Source organism: Psittacula echo (genome assembly GCF_963264785.1).
Source record: "Psittacula echo genome assembly, chromosome: 3".
In the NCBI taxonomy this organism is placed as follows: Eukaryota; Metazoa; Chordata; class Aves; order Psittaciformes; family Psittacidae; genus Psittacula; species Psittacula echo.
The window spans coordinates 121,795,300-121,816,631 of NC_137736.1; the positions used below are offsets into that span (position 1 = coordinate 121,795,300).

General features: G+C 41.4%; 1 protein-coding gene across 8 annotated transcripts in view; it reads right to left on the bottom strand.

Moving 5' to 3' along the window:
- The window catches only part of PICALM (phosphatidylinositol binding clathrin assembly protein), a 74,988-nt gene extending 54,206 nt beyond the window's left edge, over positions 1-20,782 (bottom strand). For all 8 annotated transcript variants that reach the window (XR_013956357.1, XM_080612189.1, XM_080612188.1 and 5 more), the window contains exon 1: positions 20,480-20,782. Coding sequence is in view for 7 of the 8 variants with exons in the window: in XM_080612189.1 (XP_080468315.1) it covers positions 20,480-20,609 (130 nt within the window). In the remaining variant the exon portion in view is untranslated. The remainder of the gene's footprint in view (positions 1-20,479) is intronic.
- Between the last annotated feature and the right edge of the window lie 550 nt (positions 20,783-21,332).

A 21,332-nucleotide genomic window follows, 5' to 3' on the forward strand; every position in this document is an offset into this window, starting at 1 on the left:
GTGATTTATATTATATAAGCAGAAATAAAAAACACAGGAGGCAGGTTTAATATAATGTTGAATAACTTCTTGTACAGCCAACATTTTAGATTTTCATTTCATCAAGTTGCATCTTGTCTTTTTCTTCCAATTCAAATCCGACTCATGTTCTCCTGCTACTTAAAACTACAACTTGTAATGGCAATTCTTCGAAACTAAGCATTTAAAGAAATCTCTCTATCAGTAACCCTGTGAACTCAGCATTCCTGCCTCATGTATCTCTGGCTAGATTTACTCCTATGGCAACACCTTGACTAACCTTTACTTCTTATGACAGGCTAAGAAAGTTGGGGCTGTTCAGCCTGGAGAAGGGAAGCTGCATGGAGACCTCAGAGCAGCTTCCAGTATCTGAAGGGGGCTACAAGGATGCTGGAGAGGGACTCTTCATCAGGGACTGTAGGGATATGACAAGGGGTGATGGGGTTAAACTTTATCAGCAGAAGTTCAGCTCAGATAAAAGGAAGAAGTTTACTGTGAGGGTGGTGAGGCACTGGAAGAGGTTGCCCAGAGAAGTGGCGAATGCTCCATCCCTGGCAGTGTTCAAGGCCAGGCTGGACAGAGCCTTGGGTGACATGGTCTAGTGTGAGGCATCTATGCCCATGGCAGGGGGTTAGACCTAGATCATCTTGAGGTGCTTTCCAACCAAATCATATTGTGATTCTATGTTTGAAGACCTGTAAAAACTAACAAAGATACTTTCAGTGAAAAACAGTAAAAATGGGTTTAGCTGGACCACTGCTTCAATGAAGACTTGCCGATTAACAGCAGGAGCGTCTACCAAAGCTCATCAGCAAATAAAGCATCAATAAATCAAACAGCAAGAGAAGTTAAAAATAAGGGAAGCACAACTCAAGCCAACAGATAGGTCACACTGACAAACAAGATATTTTGTATTATTGGTTTTATTTTTCATCTTAATTCCCACACACCAGTAGCTGTCAAATGACCACTTTGATCCAATATTCAGAATGATTATTCCAAGTACTCCACAGTTAGAAATCCTGCTGAAATGACAAGCCTGGCTAAGCTACCTGTACAGAATCCACTTCTCCAGACAGAGCGGAACATCACTTCCCAAATCGTTTCCTACCTTTAAACTTGCTGAGTGCCCCCATCATACTTTAAAGGTTACTATTAAAATAGTGCTAAATTTTGTCTCAACAGCTCCAGCCACATATTGGAAATTCAATACTCAACTTCAACTACATTTGTCTCATTAACCCAGAAACAACTACAGGCACATCTACACAAGCCTAAGTGTACCATATAAACAAGCTAAAGCAATTTAGAAACTGAATATACCAACAGCCCCATCCTTCTTATCTGCTCATCAGATAAATTTCTCCTTGGAAAAAATGACCATTTTAAGCTGTTCCATTCGTCCTGGAAGCATCATCACGCTAACCTTTAAAGTTCTAAAGTTCCTGGTATTCTGTTAAGCTCAATTTAAGCAAATAACCTGACCTGGAGGTCATCACAGCAGCATAAATAAATTATACAAACTTAGAATCACCAAGTTATAAAATAATTCACGCTGGGCAGAGACTCTGGATGTCACCTACTCTAATCCCATATCCGAAATGGGTCCATTTGAGAGCAACCAGTGCTAAACTCCACTCGGCTACTGCAGTCTTATAGGCTGGAGCCTGGATCCCTCTGAGGAATGAGTTCTCAAAGACATCCAAGTTGAGGAACATATATCAGTGACAACATGTTTTGTTCAGCTTTAAGACTCTTCCTCTCCCTTTTAATAGAAGGAAAAGGTTATCAAGCTCACAACTGAACAAACTCAGAGCTACTGGAGATGGCTTTTGTGGCTACTGCTCCAAGCTTACTCATTCCTTCATTTGCTACAACATTGCTACTCTTCAAGCAACAGTTTACTACACCTAGATCTTGATTTAAGTTTAACACATCATGTCAGTTAGTTTTCTTAGACCCACCACAAATCTATAGGAACAGGTTGGGCTGGTTACACAGTCTTGGAGAGCCATCAATAGGGAAGCAAGATGGAGGCTTAAATTACACTTTCCTTCTGACACTAACTTCAGTGGTGGTGGGTGGGATGGCAGGGGATAACACACAGGGGACACAACCCCACATAGCTTTTCCATTGTCCTACAAGATAAAAGAAATGGCTCACAGAAGACCAAAACTGGCAAAAGCCACTACAGAAGAGGAGATGATGACATGTGAGAGTAAGAAGAACAAGAGGAAAAAGGGAAGTGGACAAGTCCTCCCACATTCAGCAACAACAAGCTATTATATTACTCAGCCATTCAACTATGATCATCTGCTGTTCTCCAAAGATGCTTACTTTGGACTTCAGTGGTTACCCCACATCTCCATAATTCCAAGCTTCCTTCGATCTATCTTATATCCCAAAAGCCTGATGTTCTGCTGCAGATGAAAACAAAGGAACTTCCTCTTGTCCTTCTCAGTGGAGACAGAATATCCTCCCTCTGCATAAAAGCCATCAATACAATGGAAAACCACTATTGTCTACTTCATAAATATTTTTCTTCCAGACTTTCCTAACTTTCCAGTCATCTTAATTCATCTGATCTGCTCTGGATTCTCTACAAGTTTCACTATTTTAAATACAGTGTCCTAGGCTGGATACTGAAGCTCCCCCAGCATCAAATATAATGAATATAACTGTACGTCTCAGAACACATTCTTCTATAGACATACAAAAGGATTCCCATCTTTCCTATGGCCTCACATCGATGGTTTATAATGACAGTGAAATGAGCCAAAGCCTCTTCTAGTGCTCCTGCACTTTCAGATAATCCTTTTCTACTCAACTTTGACACCTTCTTTACTCATTTAGAACTTTGCCCTTGCAAGCATTCATGAAGTACTACTCCAACTTATCAGCAGAAATTTGCCTTCTACTGTTGATCTCAAGAGCAGTTGCAAACATTCCCAGCACAAAGCTATTCTCTGTTAACACATGGTGTATTCCAACACAACACAAAAGCATCAGTAGAACCAGACCCAGACATATTCTCCACTTCAAGTATCCTGCAATTTGAATACAGTGATGTAAACAGCCTATGTCAAAGCAGTTCTCCCATGAACTACTTCAAGAATCATGCAGGAAACACTCCGAAAAATATGTTTGTTACTTGCATTCATCAAAATCAGACAGCCAACAGAAACAGGAGATTATTTCAGCTAGAATCACAAGTTTGATTTCAGGTGTTTACCAGGTTCTGCCAACTTGAATTCAACTAATGTAAGTAAATATTCCTTAGCATAGTGTTCTCTTTCCTCCTGTAGCATTCCTTTCCTCTTGTAAAGGACAACAGTACTTAAATATCTGGTCACAGTTATCTTGTGAAGCTTAGAGAAGGAAGGCTTTTCAATGTTGAAGCCGTTTCAGCACCACTTTTTCCCTTTTAGACAAGCATGTTTTTAACGTAATGATATGAAGTTAAAGGTTACTGATCTCTGGAATGGATGTGGCACGCTGGCAAAACATTTAGATGAAGAACCATCAGTGATTCCACATCTCCCTGCAGAACTGTTTTGACACAGTGAACTATGTCTAAATTAAGGATTTTTACTGCTATTGAGTGTTTTTCATAAAGCTTTCTTATTATGCCACTTTAAAGACTTGTAAGCTGTTTTCAGTACAAAAATACACATTTTTCTTACAAATTCAATACATGGAGATAGATTTTAAGTACACATATAGTGACGTTGTTTACATATGGTAAAGTCATGCTCAATGAATACAAGCTATCCACAGCTATACTGGGCACAAAATGCGAGCAGCAATTCCAACCTAATGTTCTAAAGGCGTCCCTAAGATCAGCCTACACCAAACAATCCATGGCTCCTAGAACTAACTGTCTTGGCTGAGGATGTAAAAGACTGACTTTGAATCCTTCCATACTTCAAAGTGGTCTCATTGCTCTAATATGAATCTCTAACACCATGGTAGATTGAAAGACCTCTCAAAAATTCCAATCTCCAACATGCAAAACTTATTTAACTTAGACATGTGTACCAAATTTAACACATCTACATTAAGGAGAAACCTATCAGCATGAATGAGCCAGATACAGCTTTTTTCTGCCAAACGCTGTTGCCAAACCTTCCTTCCTGCATACGATGCATACATGGTGATTCTCCAAAAGGTTGTGAACTTCTGATTGCCTCTATTTCATGTAACAGATGAATGTTTAGGATTACTTATATAAGATTTTCCTCCCCTTTTAAAGTAATACTCCTTATGACAGCTTTTCAGATATCCAAGTATTTATCTTCTGCTAAAGCATCATCCTTGCAAAGTTCCAAGTTTTATCAATATTGCATTACTCTTAAGACCAGACCTTGAGTTCTTCCCCTGAACAAGACAAATCAGCTACTGCTTCAGCACCCTAAGGCTGAGAAATACGCAAGACATGCTGAAACCACTGAACACTTTGCTCTACATTGAATTCCTACAGTAACTTTTAAAGCATTTTATCACGAAATCTAGGCCAAAATAAGTATTAGCTCCCACACATACACTAGCACATTATTCCCACTGAGAAGTCTCTGTAAACTTAGAGCCTTGATCCTATCTTTACAAACATGCTTAATAATGAGCCTGTGAATCATATTCTAAAGGTGATTCTTGACTGCAAAGACAAGAAAATGCCTGTATTGGCAATTCTTGCATAAGCAGTACATTCCAGCTGAGTACTTAACCCATTGGCCTGTTTAAACCAGGGAGAAACAAGTATTCTTTTTCACTGATCAGATGCTAGTTTTAATGTTTCATGGGTGAAATTAGAAAAAGTTATTTGTTCAACATTAATTCAGGATTTTCAGAGCACATAACTGCAAACACTTGAGGATGCATCCGCTTCTTTAGGTGATGAGTAGCTAGAAACCAGGTACATACTTTAAGGGGTCTGTATAAGCAACACAGTTTGAGAATACCTTAGGGCAGGTGGCTAAGCAGGCTTTAATTTTGAGTGACAGCCATCTGAATCATTATTGAAATAAATAGTTCAATATATTAGAGCATAATATCAAAGCAATACATTAAATATTATGATAAATATTTAAGTATGCAGTATAGTATTTATAGTGTGGCCAGTCCTACACAGCGGATGGCTGGAAGCACAATGAATTGCATTAGATGGAACATTTCTGTTTTGAAGAAGTCTAATTACTTTGAACATTGTATAACTTTAAGACTACTGTCATCTCCTACTGCAAACATGAAGCTATTTTAAGCTAACAATCTGCATACATGTGAGTTTATCCTATGTTTTTACCTGAAGGTGCATAGGGAAGGCACATAACATGATTTATAGATAACGAAGATACATCAGTATGTGATGCCAAAGATATCAACCTTCAGGTCTCTTCACCACCATATACACATTGAATACATTATCATGCTGTTATCTATCTTTCTCTCTGACAAGAATAGTGCCCAAGCCATCTGCCTTTGCATACTGTAAATTTTTGGTTATAGTACGCACTTACAGACCTCTCCTTCTGCTTCAAAGGAACATAGTCTGTAAATACTCCACAGTGATTACACTTTTGTACAATAAAAAGTTGTGCTAATGCATATGTGTTAGAAACAAGACTTGTAAAGCACATGTACAAGCCGCTGTTGAAGTGCTGATAGTACGCAGCCAATCTGTGCAGATTGCTCTGGAATACCTCCTAAACTCAAAGGACCAACAAATGCCCGTACCTGGCAGCTTGCTAGCAGTGGTACAGCAGTATCACTGTAGCCTAGTGGAACAGAGAAACCAGTTTGTCAACAGCAGACACTGCAGAACAAGAAATCCCCGATGAGCACAACTCTACAGTTATTCTGCAGCAAGACAACTTCTAGTTTTTACAAGGTGGGCCTTTAATTTAAGTAGGGTTCACTTCAGTATCAAACCTTCCCTCGATCCTACAAAGAATTCCTGACCTCAGCTTGTAGGAGTAAGTCCCATAGTTGGTGATATCCCTATCTGGGATAAAGCTAAAGGGCTGGTTTTCAAAGCTTCCAGACCCAGAACTCAACTGATCCATACGGGATTCAGATCAAACCTGTTGAAAAGTATACCCAAAGTACTTATGCTACCTTCCAACATCTGTGACTTCCTTAATGCTGCGCTAAGGGAAGTTTAATAGAGAAAACACACCTGACTTCATGCACAGCACATTTTGTCAATAAACACCTCCAGCACAATTTCTAAACCTAAGTGTATGTATCATGTAAATACACAAAGTATTCACTCAAGCATAAGCTATGTGTTTCTTAAATGTTTAGCTTCCACATCACTTTCTTCTAAAGGATGCATTAGAAAGTAATTTTGTAGTAGTGAAGCACCATCACTGCACAGCAAGTGAAACTGAAACTACCACCGAGTGTTAACGCCAGCCTGACCTCTCACCACACCTCCCCCAGCAGATTTTCAAGCCCAAAATTCTCCTGATCTTCATAATTTTAGAACTAATCACATACAATCCACATTTTTTCCCCTCTTCAAATGGCAGAGCTGCATCTATAATTAGACAGTTTCACAGACAAAACCAAAGCTAAGAAACAACCAAAGCCATCTGATACAAAGTTTTCCTACTTCAATACTTGCCTCATTTCGCTCTCAAAAGTCTTACTCTAGCAAAGTTGTTTGGAATACGTTACTCTGCCCCATTTTAAAATAAGACTTTGGAAATTAGATTTTCTTCTAAACAGAATCTAATTCAAAGCAAGAATAGAACATGAATGCTGAGCTAAAGGAGATACGCCTCTGTACTTACTGCCTCCATCAGTGCTGCAACTGCAAATGAAGATGCAGCACTGATGATACCCACCTCCGTACAAAATGACCTTCTCTACATTAAAGGGTTTCCAGTTTCTGGAAAGCACTTATGCCAAAACACATCATCTACTATGGAGCTTCCCAGGCTGTGGAATGCCTGCAGCACTTTAGGTGTTCTGGTGTCCTCAGCAAACCGGAATTCTATAGTACAATAAATTCAGTGTAATTGTACAAGTATCCAAATGCATGTAGGACATGTGTCTTGGCAGATAGCATCCCCTACAGCTTCACCTTCAGTAAAGGGCTATCCAGTGAATAGCTGGTTAAACAAAAAAGACCCAGACATAGTGTTTTGTGGAAATAAGCCTTCTTTTGACAAGAGTTCTTGCTGGTTTGTTGTACAAAAGAAGTTGTACTTGTCAATAGGTTCTAATGGTGCAACAGCATCTATTAAAGATCCTTTTGTCCCTGCAGTATATTGGTTAAAGACCAAACTCCACTTTTAACTGCTTTTCATATAAAGTAGCAAAACTTGGAGTTTAACCTGATAAAGGGAAAAGTCTGGGAAACTTCTTCACCAAAGAGGTTTAAGCCATATCCTGAAATGGTATGATTATTAAATTATGATCTTCCAATATCATAACTATGCAAAAATGACCAAGTAACTTGAATTCATTTTAACATAGGGAGTATCAAAAGCCCAGTGCATAAACTTTCCACAAGTGATGCATTTTCTGGCACATAACAAACAGAAGTAAGTCCAAATATAGGATTAACATTATTTATTAAAAGAGAGTGCTATAGACTTCCTTATAAATAGCAGGATGTCAGAAGAAAACTCCTCACACATTAGCCATCAGTCTAGATTCTTACTATTAACTTTACACACATCATGCTACAATTCAGCTGTGCAATATTTCCTATTCTGGGTGGAAAACCTTTGTATCTTACATTTCTGTTGATCTCTAAGGAAATACTTAGAGCAGTGCCTATCAGATGACTGCTTCCTGATTTAGCTGACTAAACAGAGCTTAACAGGTTTCAGTGAAAACTGTAGCTCTCATTTAAGAGCTTATATGTGACAAAAGATGTAGCCCAACAAAAGTGGGGAAAATAAAGCAAAGTCAAGAGAAACACATTTGTTAATAAGCAACAAAACTGATTTTGTTGAGTGAGTTACACTGGGGATTACTTTTCCCCTCCCTGTAGTTTCTATAAAAGCTGGACAACCACAAACCAATCACCCTCAAGATTTTACCATTAAAATTCTCTCCACTGGCAATACAGAGGCAATAAAAACACTTGCCCAAAGCTTGCTGCAAAGCTTTCCTTCCCAAATCTCAGCTAACAGACCAAAGCAAAAAGCAATTAAAATCACCTGCGTTTATATCATATGTTTTCTTGAAGAAAAAAAGTTCCTGATCTGAATGTGCAAAGCAGCAAATCCTGAAACTTCAAATATTTAATGTTCAATGAAAATCAAACACCAACCTACAAAGCAACTGGCACAAAACCACACAACAGCACAGGTTTACACAGTTGGGGACTTGGGCTCGTACCTCACATATCAAAAAGGCCAAATTTTGCACACCCTGATGATACACAAAATAGTCTGAATACACAGAATGTGTGTATTTAAGGTTTATCTTTCTCTATGCTGAAACAGTGAAAGAAAAATAGTGGGCTTTGTAACAAAGTATGTAGTATAAAAGTCCGAAACGAATTCTAGACATCAAATTGTGTTGCTTTCCTTCTTTTCCTTGCTCTTTCCCTTAAGCCTCACAGGTGATTTCTTCATGTGAAAGGCCACCTGCATACCAGCCATCTCTATATGACTTCTGTCTACTCTTGTGGGACTAATCTTCATTTGTCCCAGCAGGAACAGAAGAAAGCATAACAAAACCCATGAAGCCGCTCCTTCCATACTAACATATCTGGTGAAGTGCAAAATTCCAGTAATTCTGGTTAAAAACCTATCGCTACTTTCTAAGTTAACATTTTTTTAAGCAACTAAAATTCAAGTTACCTGGTTTTACAGTGCTTCTTGTAGCCATTTTAATGCAAGCTCCATCAATTCCATACAATCTGTTTCACACTGTGCACTTAAAGCAGCTGAACTCATTTAAGGAGATTTGCCACTGACAGCCACTTCCATACTTTTCCTTTTGACCAATTCAGGATTGGATTTTGACATTAATTGTTAGCAAATGGGATAAAACAGAGCCCCAGAGCTCAAAGAAAGAACCAATCAATTAAAAAAATCACCTCTTTCTCCATCAAAACACAGGTATCCCACCAGAACTGTTTCAACTGACACTCACATACACTTAGTGTGCAGCACTCCCATGATGGGAGACAGTTAAGTAAAGGAACAGCTAAAATCTTCCATACTATTAATAGGAATGTTGGAAATGCCTGATTTAGCTTTTACTTCCTTCTTCAATTTAGACTAACATCTCCCATGGGATATATGGAGCTCCCAGAGCAAACAAGACTCATCTTGGCTCATTCCAAGCACAGCTTCAACACACATTTGACTCACACCCTTTTACAAAGGCACAGCACCTGAAGGAGCAAACCCATCCTTTACAGCCCATGGCAAAGCTGCTCAGAGCCAAAGTTTTCAATACAATGTGATTGATGCAGGTTAGGGTGGAGCAGAAATGGTCTTCATTGAACATGGGAGTGAAAACAAAGCTGTATTTTTCCAGCACCACACATTAAACTTTACTGATTTTCAATAGATCAAGCACATGAACTTGCAAAGCGGAACCCACCCTATTACAACAAATCTGAGTTTCATAAATCCAGATCAGCTTTTTTCTCCCATCCCTTAGTTTTAGAGCTCATTCCCAAGCACTTTACGTGCTTACCAAGTTTCACAAAGTTTCAGAGCAAATATGGAGCTTCAAGCCCTTAGGTTTGAAACCAGACTGATAAGGGAAGTTGTACACAGAGAACTCCTCTGTATCCCACAGCTTTCAGACAGGAATTTCTCTATTTACCATGCACAAAGCCACGTCCCTGTCACAAACAGCCTCTAAGATAAACTAAAGCCAAGAGCAGAAGTAAATAACATCTGTCTTTTGGTCCTCAGTAAAAGGAAAGATGATTTCAGCCAGATTCTATCTTTAAAGTGAAATTGTTTCATAAAGAAACTGTTAATGCAAAGTAGTTATTCCATTTACTTCAAAGTAACATTTACTCACTGGTGAAAACCTCAGCAGAGCTAAAAAGAACATGAAGCTATAGTAAAACTAGGTGTTGTACCATCTTCTGTCAGCCCTGCTATATATACACCAAGAGACCACATTCCTGTCTACAAAGGCTCCTCACTGACAGTTTAAAATAAGGACAGAAGTATCTCCTCCAATTCACTATTTACAGATAATTAAATCTGAAGAAAGTCTCCTCATAAAACAACTGTGTGTAAACAAAAAGCAAACCCCAACAAAACGGAACAGCAGCTCCTGGAAACATAAGAGCATCAAGTTCCTAACAACACAATTCCAAATAGCAGAGGTCAAACCAACTATGCCGTTCCCTGGTATTTGACAACCAACACAGAAGTTTCTCTGGATTTCCATCTCCTCACACACCAAATGCAGCACTGACACAAACTTCACACATTCCAAATTTTTTAATGCAAAGTAATGGGCTGGGAAATTTACTTAATTTATGGTTTAGTTTTAATTACACTTGAGAGGCTTAATGATCCCACTGTTGTGGCAAAGCATTCCAACTGAACACATCTGGAGGAAAGTCTGAACTAGCTCCCTATTAATCATCAAGAACTTAAATGTAAGAGTCAGTGCCCAGACCATCCCAACACAGTGTGCTGGTCCCTGTGTTTCAAACACTTTACAACTAGGAGTTGTGCATCTGGAGCTTTTCTGTATGACAGCTAATAGAATGCAGCAACTTACTGTTGCTGCATTTCATACGCTTATTATAAATATCTACAGGCCAGAAATGCAAAAGTATTCAGATGTGGTTTCCCTTGACTTTTCTTCCATTCCTATGATCAAAATCCACTTTACGTTTCTTGTACTCAAAACTCAATTCTGCAATGCTGTACTGTGCCACTCATGACAAACACAAGCACTGCAGGGAGAAATAACTCCTACTGATTTTGACAGGTTATTAATATATTACAAATAATTTTATTAAAGGGATAACAAATCCAAAGTCAGAAACCTGAATAAACCCCAGCTAATGAGAGCATAGCTGTATTATCATAGAATCACAGAATGGTTTGGGTTGGAAAGGACCTTAAGATTATGCAGTTCCAACCCCCTGCCATAGGCAAGGATGTCTCACACTAGACCACGACGCTCAAGGCTCTGTCAAACCTGGTCTTGAACACTGCCAGGGATGGAGCATTTACCATTTCTTTCGGCAACTTATTCCAGTGCCTCACCACCCTCACAGTAAAGAATTTCTTCCTTATACCTATCCTGAACTTCCACTGTTTAAACCCATCATCCCTTGTCCTATCACTACAATCCCTGATGAAGAGTCCCTCTCCAGCATCCTTATAGGTCCCCTTCATATACTGGAAGCTGCTTTGAGGTATCCACACAGCTTTTCAGGCTGAACAGCCCCAACTTTCTCAGCCTGTCTCCATACGGGAGGTGCTCCAGTCTCCTCATCATCCTTGTGGGCCTCCTCTGGACTTGTTCCAAGAGTTCCATGTCCTTCTTATGTTGAGGACACCAGAACTGCACATAGTGCTGCAAGTGGGGTCTCATGAGAGCAAAGTAGAGGGGCAGGATCACCTGCATCGATCTGCTGGTCATGCTCCTCTTGATGCAGATATGTATCTGAGTAAGCCAGGCTCAATGAAGCTAGCTTTACATCAGTACAGAAATGAAGAACTGCTTCGTGAACTACAGCTGTATGGAGCTGCCACACATAATCAAGTAAATATTCCTAAATAGACTGATTTTTAAATGAAACTTATTCTTAATCTCTTCGTAACAGTCTATTTGCTGAATGAACGCCAACAGCTCCTGGCACATAGAGAAAGGGACAGACAATTAAATCCAATCATGTTACACCACCCTTCTCAGGATGGGAACTTAACCATCGAAGAGTTTAAACAACCTTTAACATTTCACTTATAAAATAAGGTCAGATCAAGAACAGAGTTTCATAAAGTCTGAAATAGGTTGCATGATGGCTGCAACTATTATGGTAATACTGGGCAGAGAGGGAGGGAAAGGGAATAAATCAAATTCAAGCGTGACCCAATTTCCAATTAAATATCGACCCATCTGTCAGCAACAGCAGAGATATCAGCCAAATAGAATCACAGAATCATAGGATAGTTAGGGTTGGAAAGGACCTTAAGATCATCCAGTTCCAACCCCCCTGCCATGGGCAGGGACACCTCGCACTAAACCATGTCACCCAAGGCTCTGTCCAACCTGGCCCTGAACACTGCCAGGGATGGAGCATTCACAGCTTCCCTGGGCAACCCATTCCAGTGCCTCAGCACCCTCACAGTAAAGAATTTCTTCCTTATATACAATCTAAACTTTCCCTGTTTAAGTTCTAACCCATTACCCCTTGTCCTATCACTACAGTCCCTAATGAAGAGTCCCTCCCCAGCATCCTTACAGGCCCCAATAAATAAATAAACCACGTGCAACTGGAAACAAACACAGGTGAAATGCTGATGTGATTTCTGAACATACGGGGAGAAAAGAGGGGAAGAAAAGGACACAACACTACATAACAAATCTAAATCCAAAGCACACATTTGTCCAGCAAGAGTCAGGTACAGAAACATCTCCATAGCGCATTACAGCTCCTTATCCACCCCACAAGAATCCAAACAGCAGCAGCAGCAGTAAAGCAAGCCACAAGCAGCCCTTAAGAACTCTGAGGAGCGTGAAGACACTTGGTGATCTTAAAGGTCTTTTCCAACCTAGTTGATTCTATGATTCTAAGATACCAGCTTTTACCTTGTGACAGCCAAGACCCTCAACCTTCTGATCTGGCAGGTAAAGCAACAACTCACAACCGGAACTGCTCTGAGTGGATTTACTGACAGATTAAAGGCACAGAAAAATCTGTGTATTTAAATATAAATGAATATTTAAAACATGTTTACTTCTGTTTGTAACCTGAGTTTAGTTTAAAACTTTGTATCTTACCAGCTCTGGGTCTGGAGTTCCAGTTTGCTACCACAACTTGAGAAACCTTTGCCATGCAGCTGAATACCAGGAGGTTGAGTTTGATTTGCTGGGGTGTTTTTGAGCAAAGCTAATTGAAGAATAATATTAATTTCATTACCACCTTCTCCAACTGAATTAAAAAGTCTCAGTTTTTAGAAGTTATTAATATGGAAAGCTTTTATACATTCAACACTTTACTAGGAAACAATGTTATTAAGGATTTATACCTGCTGCTTTAAATTGTATTAAATTCACTACTAAAAATTGACAACCAATAGAGATACTTTGCTGATGTCCTAACACACAGTTGGCAACTGGAATAGCTGAGCTGCATGCTACTGCAAGTACCATATTTAGAGTAAATATGTGAAATACCAGAGCAGTTTCAACCCATGCCAACTTACCACTTCCTACATAAGCAAAAGAATCACTGCTGCAGAAGGGCACCACTGCTAGAACATATGGATGCTGGGAGTGAAGGGCTGCTTGCTTGGGAGGAACCAGTAAAGAACATTAAGTGAAGATTTCCAAAGTCTCTTTTTAGGAGAAAGGGAAAAAGGGATTGACGTGGAGAGCTCTTCCACAGTGAATTAGCATAGGGCTGAAAGAAGTTATGTAGGAGAGTTCAAAATGAGATGGAATACAAAAGGTAGAGTTTGTAACTTTATAGACCGCGTACATGTCACACAGGAATTAAACTAAAACCACAGAATTTCCCTTTATGCCACTGTTCAGGAAATGTTCTTATACTTCAGGCTAGGAACTGACAGTGCCAAGTTAAATTTTGGTATAGATCTTGTTAGCTTACACCCTCTGTTTTGAGGTAAAACTTATAAAAGCCCAATTTCCTCATGTTTAATATTACAAACGATCCATTACTTTAATAAAGCTCCTTTAGCAAAACAGCACAGAAGACGTTTAGTCACAAATGGAAAATCCAGTGTATTTGCTAAGCCCTCACGAAACGCTTAACTGCCTAAAGTTACTTTCACACAGCTAAATACAGCTTAGCCCCCTGATTTCTCAAATCTAAGTGCCAGATTTGTCACATATTACTCCTAACTTGGACTTGCCATTAGAAGACTTGGCAGTACCACAAGGTAGCACCGAATTTACTAATAGTATTTTGAGGTTTAGAAATTGCCAGCTAATTGCTATAGTTCTGATGTAAAGCTGAAGGTGAAATACAAAGTATTTCTACTTCCTCTGAGTTTAGAAAGATACATACTTAATAAAGTCATACCCTGCCTGCTCAATCACATTTTACAATGGAGAAAATTGCTAGAAGAGCAAGAAAAATACCAAAAGCCCACAATTTTATATCAACATCAGCTTCTTTCCACTTGCTTGCAGCTTTTTGGCTGGTTATTTCTTGTTTACTTCTAATCCTGTGCAGATGTAATCAGTCCTAAAACCTTTCTCCTACCTAAGCCTTTGCAAGGTAACATTTAGCTCCAAATCGCACCTACTTTCAGCATTAAGACTTCAACCAGAAGGAACTCTAACTGGTTAAACTGATGGACAAAACCCCAGCTCTTTGACACAAAGCGAAGTTTTCACTGCTGCAGCAGGAGCTTGCCAAGACACTCGGAAGTAAGAGCACATACTTGAGATTATTGCTTTAAAGTTGTATTCTGAACTATTTGGAAATGCTTAATAACTGGCCCACTACACGACTTGAAGATTTTATAAACAAGTCATTTACAATACTCACCTGATTTCTTCTAACGTGCTTGAGGAACAGCTTCTGCACAGCTTACAGAAAGCAAGAGTGTCTATACCTGACCAGTAGCAGACCAGTGGACTATATTTATAGTAGTAAATTTAAAATGTTTGAGAGTTTGTGAGTGAAAAGATTTTAAAGATATTGTAAAAATTAAAGAAGGCTGTAAAAAAAAAAAAAAAAAAAAAAAAGCTTTCAAATTAAGCTGGTGTCCTCAACATAAAAAGGACATGGAACTGTTGGAACAAGTCCAGAGGAGGGCCATGAGGATGATCAGGGGACTGGAGCACTGAAGATAGGCTGAGAAAGTTGGGGCTGTTCAGCCTGGAGAAGAGAAGGCTGCGTGGAGACCTCAAGAGCAGTTTTCCAGTGTCTGAAGGGGGCCTACAAGTTTGCTCAAAGAGGGACTCTTCATCAGGGACTGTAGCAGTAGGACAAGAGGTAATGGGTTAAAACTGAAACAGGGGAAGTTTAGATTGGATATAAGGAAGAAATTCTTCACTGTAAGGGTGGTGAGGCACTGGAATGGGTTGCCCAAGGAAGATGTGAATGCTCCATCCCTGGCAGTGTTCAAGGCCAGGTTGGACAGAGCCTTGGGTGACACAGAATCATAGAATAGTTAGGGTTGGAAAGGACCTTAAGATCACCTAGTTCCAACATGGTTTAATGGGAAGTGTCCCTGCCCATGGCAGGGGGGTTGGAACTGGATGATCTTAAGGTCCTTTCCAACCCTAACTATTCTATGATTCTATAAATGCAAAAGGTGTCTCTGCTTCAGAAAACATGATGCATTTTGCAGGGAGAGCAAGACGTCAGTCATGTTAAAAGTGAACTTTCCCAGCATTCTACCATCTGATCACGTACTTTATACAAGGCAACATACACAAAGCAAAAAAAGAGAAGCTTTAAATTCCATGTTGGATAAGTCATCACTTTTGTATTATCATGCAAACTAGTGTTACTTTGTGCGCCAAGTCACTAGGAACAGCTTAAAACTTTCACATCTACAGACCAGAAACTGATTTTAGGATTAGGAACTAAAGACTGAAATAGAGCATGAGGTCACAGGCTGAGCTGCAAAGGAATTGCCTCCTCCAAGCATTGCATTTAGAACACAGAGATGACAGCACCATTTAAAAGAACTAAAACTCAAAAGTACAGCTCCAGCCCAAAGTTACATGACACCTGACTAACCACAGCTGAGTGGAAACAGTGACAGTATGAAGATTCAAAGCGAGCTGATTGCAGGTGTCCTACAGCTTCTCCTCTTTAGTTCCTGCCTCTTACTTCATCCGAAGTAGAATATTGCTTCAGGCTAAGTAAAATAAAACAACAGCTGCAGAACTAAATGGCTATTCTTGCTGCAAATGAGCAGCTGTGGTAGAAAATTGGCCCTCTGGCAGTCTAGAGGAGGGTGATAGTTCTTGTCCTCTTCTAAAAGGCACAAACATTTGTAAGGAATCCTAGTAAGAAGTTAGGAAAAGTTGGCTAAGGAAGAAATGACAAAGGAGTCATGGAAGAACTCAGGCAAAAACCCCCGAGTACTTCAAAAGAAAGTTGTAATAATGCAATTATCTGTATTTGAAATAATTACACAGAATAGTTGGAAGCAACAATGGATTGCCTCCAGGTATTTAGGTCTGCTAGAAAATGGGAAGCAAAACCACGAGAAACTTCAGGTAATCCTGCCAAATCCAGAAGGATTTGGTGAAATACTACAATACCATAAAAGGAACATGGATAATCTATTCCTGCTGGATAACATGGTAGTATCCACAGACGCCAGCAGTTAACTCACTACATCACTGAAGTAACCCATTTACCCTTCAGCATGTAAAGGCAAGTGAGCACTTAAAATACTGCTTTTCCCAGCTTTACTACAAACCTCTTGTGAGAAACAGGGAAAAGGAGTGATTCTTGTCCTTCAGTTCTGCAAGATAACTTCTGCTTACCCCCTCATCTGGAAAACAGCAGCTGGCCCCAGCACAGACATAAAGCAAGGCTTCAGCTGGACTTTTATCTGCACTAGCAGTAGCCTCTAGACAAAACCAAACCAGCTACACAAGCTCCCATAAGCACAGTTTACTTTCATTTACACAGCTTCTCACAAACATCTTCCAATGCACGGGAGGGTTTATCATCTTCCTCAAGAACACAGATTTTTCTTCACAATAAGGATTCAAGGAAGTTAAGCTCTGGCATAACTATAGAGAGATTTCCTGTTAAGAATGGATAATTACAGCATTGCAACTTCCTTCCAAGCCATCCATCCACATTCTCCTTTAAAGAGCACTACTCCATTAGCTACAAGCAGATGGGGTTACTATGTCGTACTCATTCAAGAACCCAACCCTAAGGATGTTTCACATCAAAGCTGTGATTTGTTTTAACTACACTCCACAACATGTGCTTGTACACAAACATCTTTATGCTACTGAGATATTGCTGCTACAGTGGTTTAACTGAATTGACACAGTGAAACCTTCTACTAGGCATTAACTATGGATCTCCCGGATTTCCTAATATTAATTATACACCACACATACATAAGCAAGGACTTCCCCTTCCCTCCTTTAAAATCATCCAAAACCAGAAGTGAAACCCAGCAACAAGGTTTCCAGCACCATTTACATTCAAACAACCTAAAGCACTTGTTCTTAGCATCACTAAACAGCACTGAACACAGCAACAAAAAGCTAAACAGGAAGGAAAGGGTTGTATAAATCCCAGTGCACAAGTTAAACCCACAAACCAGTTTTGAGCTCTCACTGCTCAGAGGGGTGTGAAAACTAGGACAAAGTCCTACTGAAACTGGGTTTTCTGTAAAAGAACTATGCTTTGAGGGTTTCAAGACTATTAAACCTGTCTGACGGCTGTAAAAGCAGCAATCCATCATTACAAAAGCAGCACCTACATTACAAAACAGAATCTTTACCCCAGCTATAAGACTGGGCTTTCTAAACAGGAGAAAATTAAAACCAACATATCCTGAATGCAACGATATGACTGTAAGATGATTGTTGCTACCTATCATAAGCCATGTCCATTTGTAAGTTGGAATGATTTCTGCCTCAAATCAACCAAGCAACTGAGCTTTGTAACGGGAGAGAAAGAATGTTCTTTAGAGTAATGATATTTTATCATCATGAGCTAAGAATGCCTTTTTACACTCTGATTATTAAGGTAATGATCACTGAGGGAAATACAGAGGGAAGACAGAAGCCTAGAATGGCGAGCACTTAAGGTTTGGAACCCCCACAGGCAATCAAGGGCAAGGTAAAGAAGTATAGGGATAATCGTGTGCACAGGAACATATGTTGGATCTGCCCCCATTTGTAGGAGTTAACATGAGACTGAGCTACTTCAGTGTGCTCATGATGGCTCAAGCTTAGTACAGAAAGGATCTCAGAAACAAGATCAGAAAGATACTGAGATCTGTGCAAGCCATACGAATACCACATCAGCAAGAATGCACGTCAGGGTCACAGCAAGTGCTACAAAACTCAGACTTCACTCCAGGACAGCATGAGGAAACTCAGCTTATCAACCCATCCAGGACACAACCTTTAACAAGGTAAGTTTTAACTGTCATTATCACAACAAACACCAATTAGAAAAGTATTTAAGCAGCATGCCACCTATGAAGATGGGTATATTGAGTGTCATTCACAGGGAGATGTCAGTTCACAGGACTTCCCTCACAGTTACACTGCTGTGAAAGGAAGATATGTACAAATAACTCAGAGGTGGGGCTGGACTCACAGCAGAAAGCATTCATTTTTAAACATACAACCATAAACGGTATGAACAAAGCAAATCTTCAAAATACAAAACCATGTGTCATTTCCTGATGCCAGGAACAGAAAGTCCTAACAAACGTATTAGTGGCAGTACACAGAACTTAGCTACCCATTATCTACTTTAACCACTAAAAAAAGAAGTGACTAGTAGTAAAACTACTTAAAAAATCAAGTTTGCTTTGCTGTGATTAAAGAAAATCTCTGAGAAAGAAACAGGAACTGGGATTTCTGACAGTCTGAAGTAGACAAGGGAAATACAGAAATGGTTTTCTCATCCAGCAGCTACCAGACAGCTTTCTAAGGAAGTTTAAGCACCCTTCTACAGCAGCATCCTATAAGTGTCAATTCGGATGTCTCCCACCAAGACCACCACCCTGTTATACACACACTAGCCTGAAAAGCACTTGCCAGTTTGATGTTCTTTTTCATAAAGCTTACACCATGAAATAATTCAGCTGCTAAATGGCTTATTAGCAAAACTGCAGTTTTAGCCTTATTCCAGGCTAAGCCTGACAAAGTTTTGTTTCCAGAAAGCCTCCCTTCTGTTGTGTGAAATCCAGTAACACCATATAGAAGCCACATGACAAGGTGTCTTCTCTACCTGAGACTAGGGTACTTAAAGCCTCAGCCTTCTGACCCTGTGGGCTGACCAAAAGCCACTCAGTTACTACTCAGTCTTCAGGCAAGGGATGAAATAGAAGAGGGAATACCAGAAAGAAACTGAGGTGACTGTTGTGGGGCTACCCTATAAAATTGATCATATCCCTTTCAGGTACTCACAGAACATGAACTTCTTACAGGTTTAAGTCACACATGCTTTGGTGAAAAGAATAACTACGTACAATTAATCCTAGTACTATTATCTGGTCTTCTAGTTTGGATATAGAGGAACCCAGAAGACACATATTCAAGACACATGAAGACCCAACATTCTCCTCACAGACGTGGGTGGGAGGAAAGGAGAAAGAGTACAGATTATATACAGAAGGCATAGCAATACATCTTCCTCCAGTATCTTTCCTTACATACTGGGGGGCTGAGGATAGGAGATGACAAGGAAGGGAAAGAAGGGTGTTTAAAATGCCTAGAATAAATAGATGTAAGATAATCAGGTATTCAAGCCAAGAACTTCCTCAGTCCTGTGAGCCTACAGCATAATTGGAGACACACTACTATGAACTTCAATGCTTATCATTCTCGTCACAATCAGCTGGATGGCATGGAGTTGATAGAAAACATTTTAAACCTTTCCACCTTGGTTCCATTTTTCATAGAAGCCGGTAAATGGCCAGTCCCTGTATGGGATGTTAAGCTCAGGTAGTGAAGGTCTAAAGAAGCCCTCTTAGGCCCATCTTCCCAAGTGAAGGAAACAGACTAGGAAGGTAAGACTAAGACCACCACCCTTCCCGAGAGAGAACAGCCCCTCAAACACTCATTTCACATAGTCTTCTCTGCGGAAGAGTTATAAGAATGATACAGAAGCAATATTCCTTTTTTCCAGTAGACTGAGTGGTACAGCATTAAGATAACTGGTCAGCTATTCCTTCTTGAAACTCCTTCTATAGAATGGGGGAGTGCTGTCCTCGCAAAACACAATTAGCAAGGAAATTACAGCCCATTCCTCTGCTTGGTTCTCCCTCTCCAAGGAAGGGGTATGGGGCAAGTCCTGCCCTTCAGGAGCTCACATTGTCCAGGGCCCTGTGCATAGCGAAGAGCCAGTAAGGCCCCTTCTGGAGAGCAGAGACACTGAACAGCCTCTCCCAAGATCTCCATCGCCACGTCCCCGACCCTACCCCCGCCATAAGAATGCCCTACGCCGAAACACACGGAGCTCCTCCGCCTGACGAGGCTTTACCGGTGGGAAAGAAGGCATCCCCAGAGCCGGTACTCAGCTCCACAGGACAGCGAGACAGGCCGGGCACGGGGGAAGCCGTCCGGCCACCATCCCTCCCCGGTACTCACAGTCTAGGTGCTTCTTCTTGGGCCCCATAACCTCGTGGGTTGTGGCCTTGCAAACGGTTTTCGAGACCGCCGAGCCGGTCACGCTGTGCTGCGCCGCCGTGATGCGGTCGGTGAGGCTTTGGCCGGACATGGCGGGTTGTTGGCGGCGCTCGAACCGACAGCGGCTCCGCTGCCTCCTTAGGGGCCGGGACCGGGGGAAGGACTAGCCGGGAGGGACGGAGCTACAGACGGACGCCTCTCCCCGCCGTGCCGCAGGCGGCCCCCGCTCCGCCCTCAGGGACGGACCTGTCACCCGAGCGCGGACCCCTCCTCCTCCTCCTCCTCCCACCCCCCTCCCCCGGCCGCCGTCCCCTCCCCCTGCGCGCCTTCCCCCGGCCGGGGACCGGGCGCACACACACACACACACACACACACACACTGGGGCGCCGCAGGAAAATGGCGGCCGCGGCGGCGCTCCTCCTCGGATCTTTCCGGGCCGCCCGCATCACGTGACCCACCCCGGCTGCCACGCCCACGTGACACGCACCGCCCCTCCGCGACGGCCGGGGTGGGGATGGATGGGGGGGGGGGGGGGCGTGGGGTGTGTATCACGTGGTGCCGCGCGCGCCCCCTCCCCTCCCCGCTGCGCGCTAATGGTGGGTCAGGCACCTGAGAGGCGGTGCCTCATGGAGGGGGATGAAGAGGAGGAGGAGGAAGGGCGCAGCCCGCCCAAACCAGGTGATGCCTGAGGGAAGGTGGCATCCCTTCCCCCCCGGGGCAGGTTGGCAGTGTTTGTGGGCCCCTGTTTGGGTTCAGCTCGGCGGGTGAAGGTGCTGTCGTGGAGGCTGTTTTCGCCCTGAGGGAAGTTTTCGTG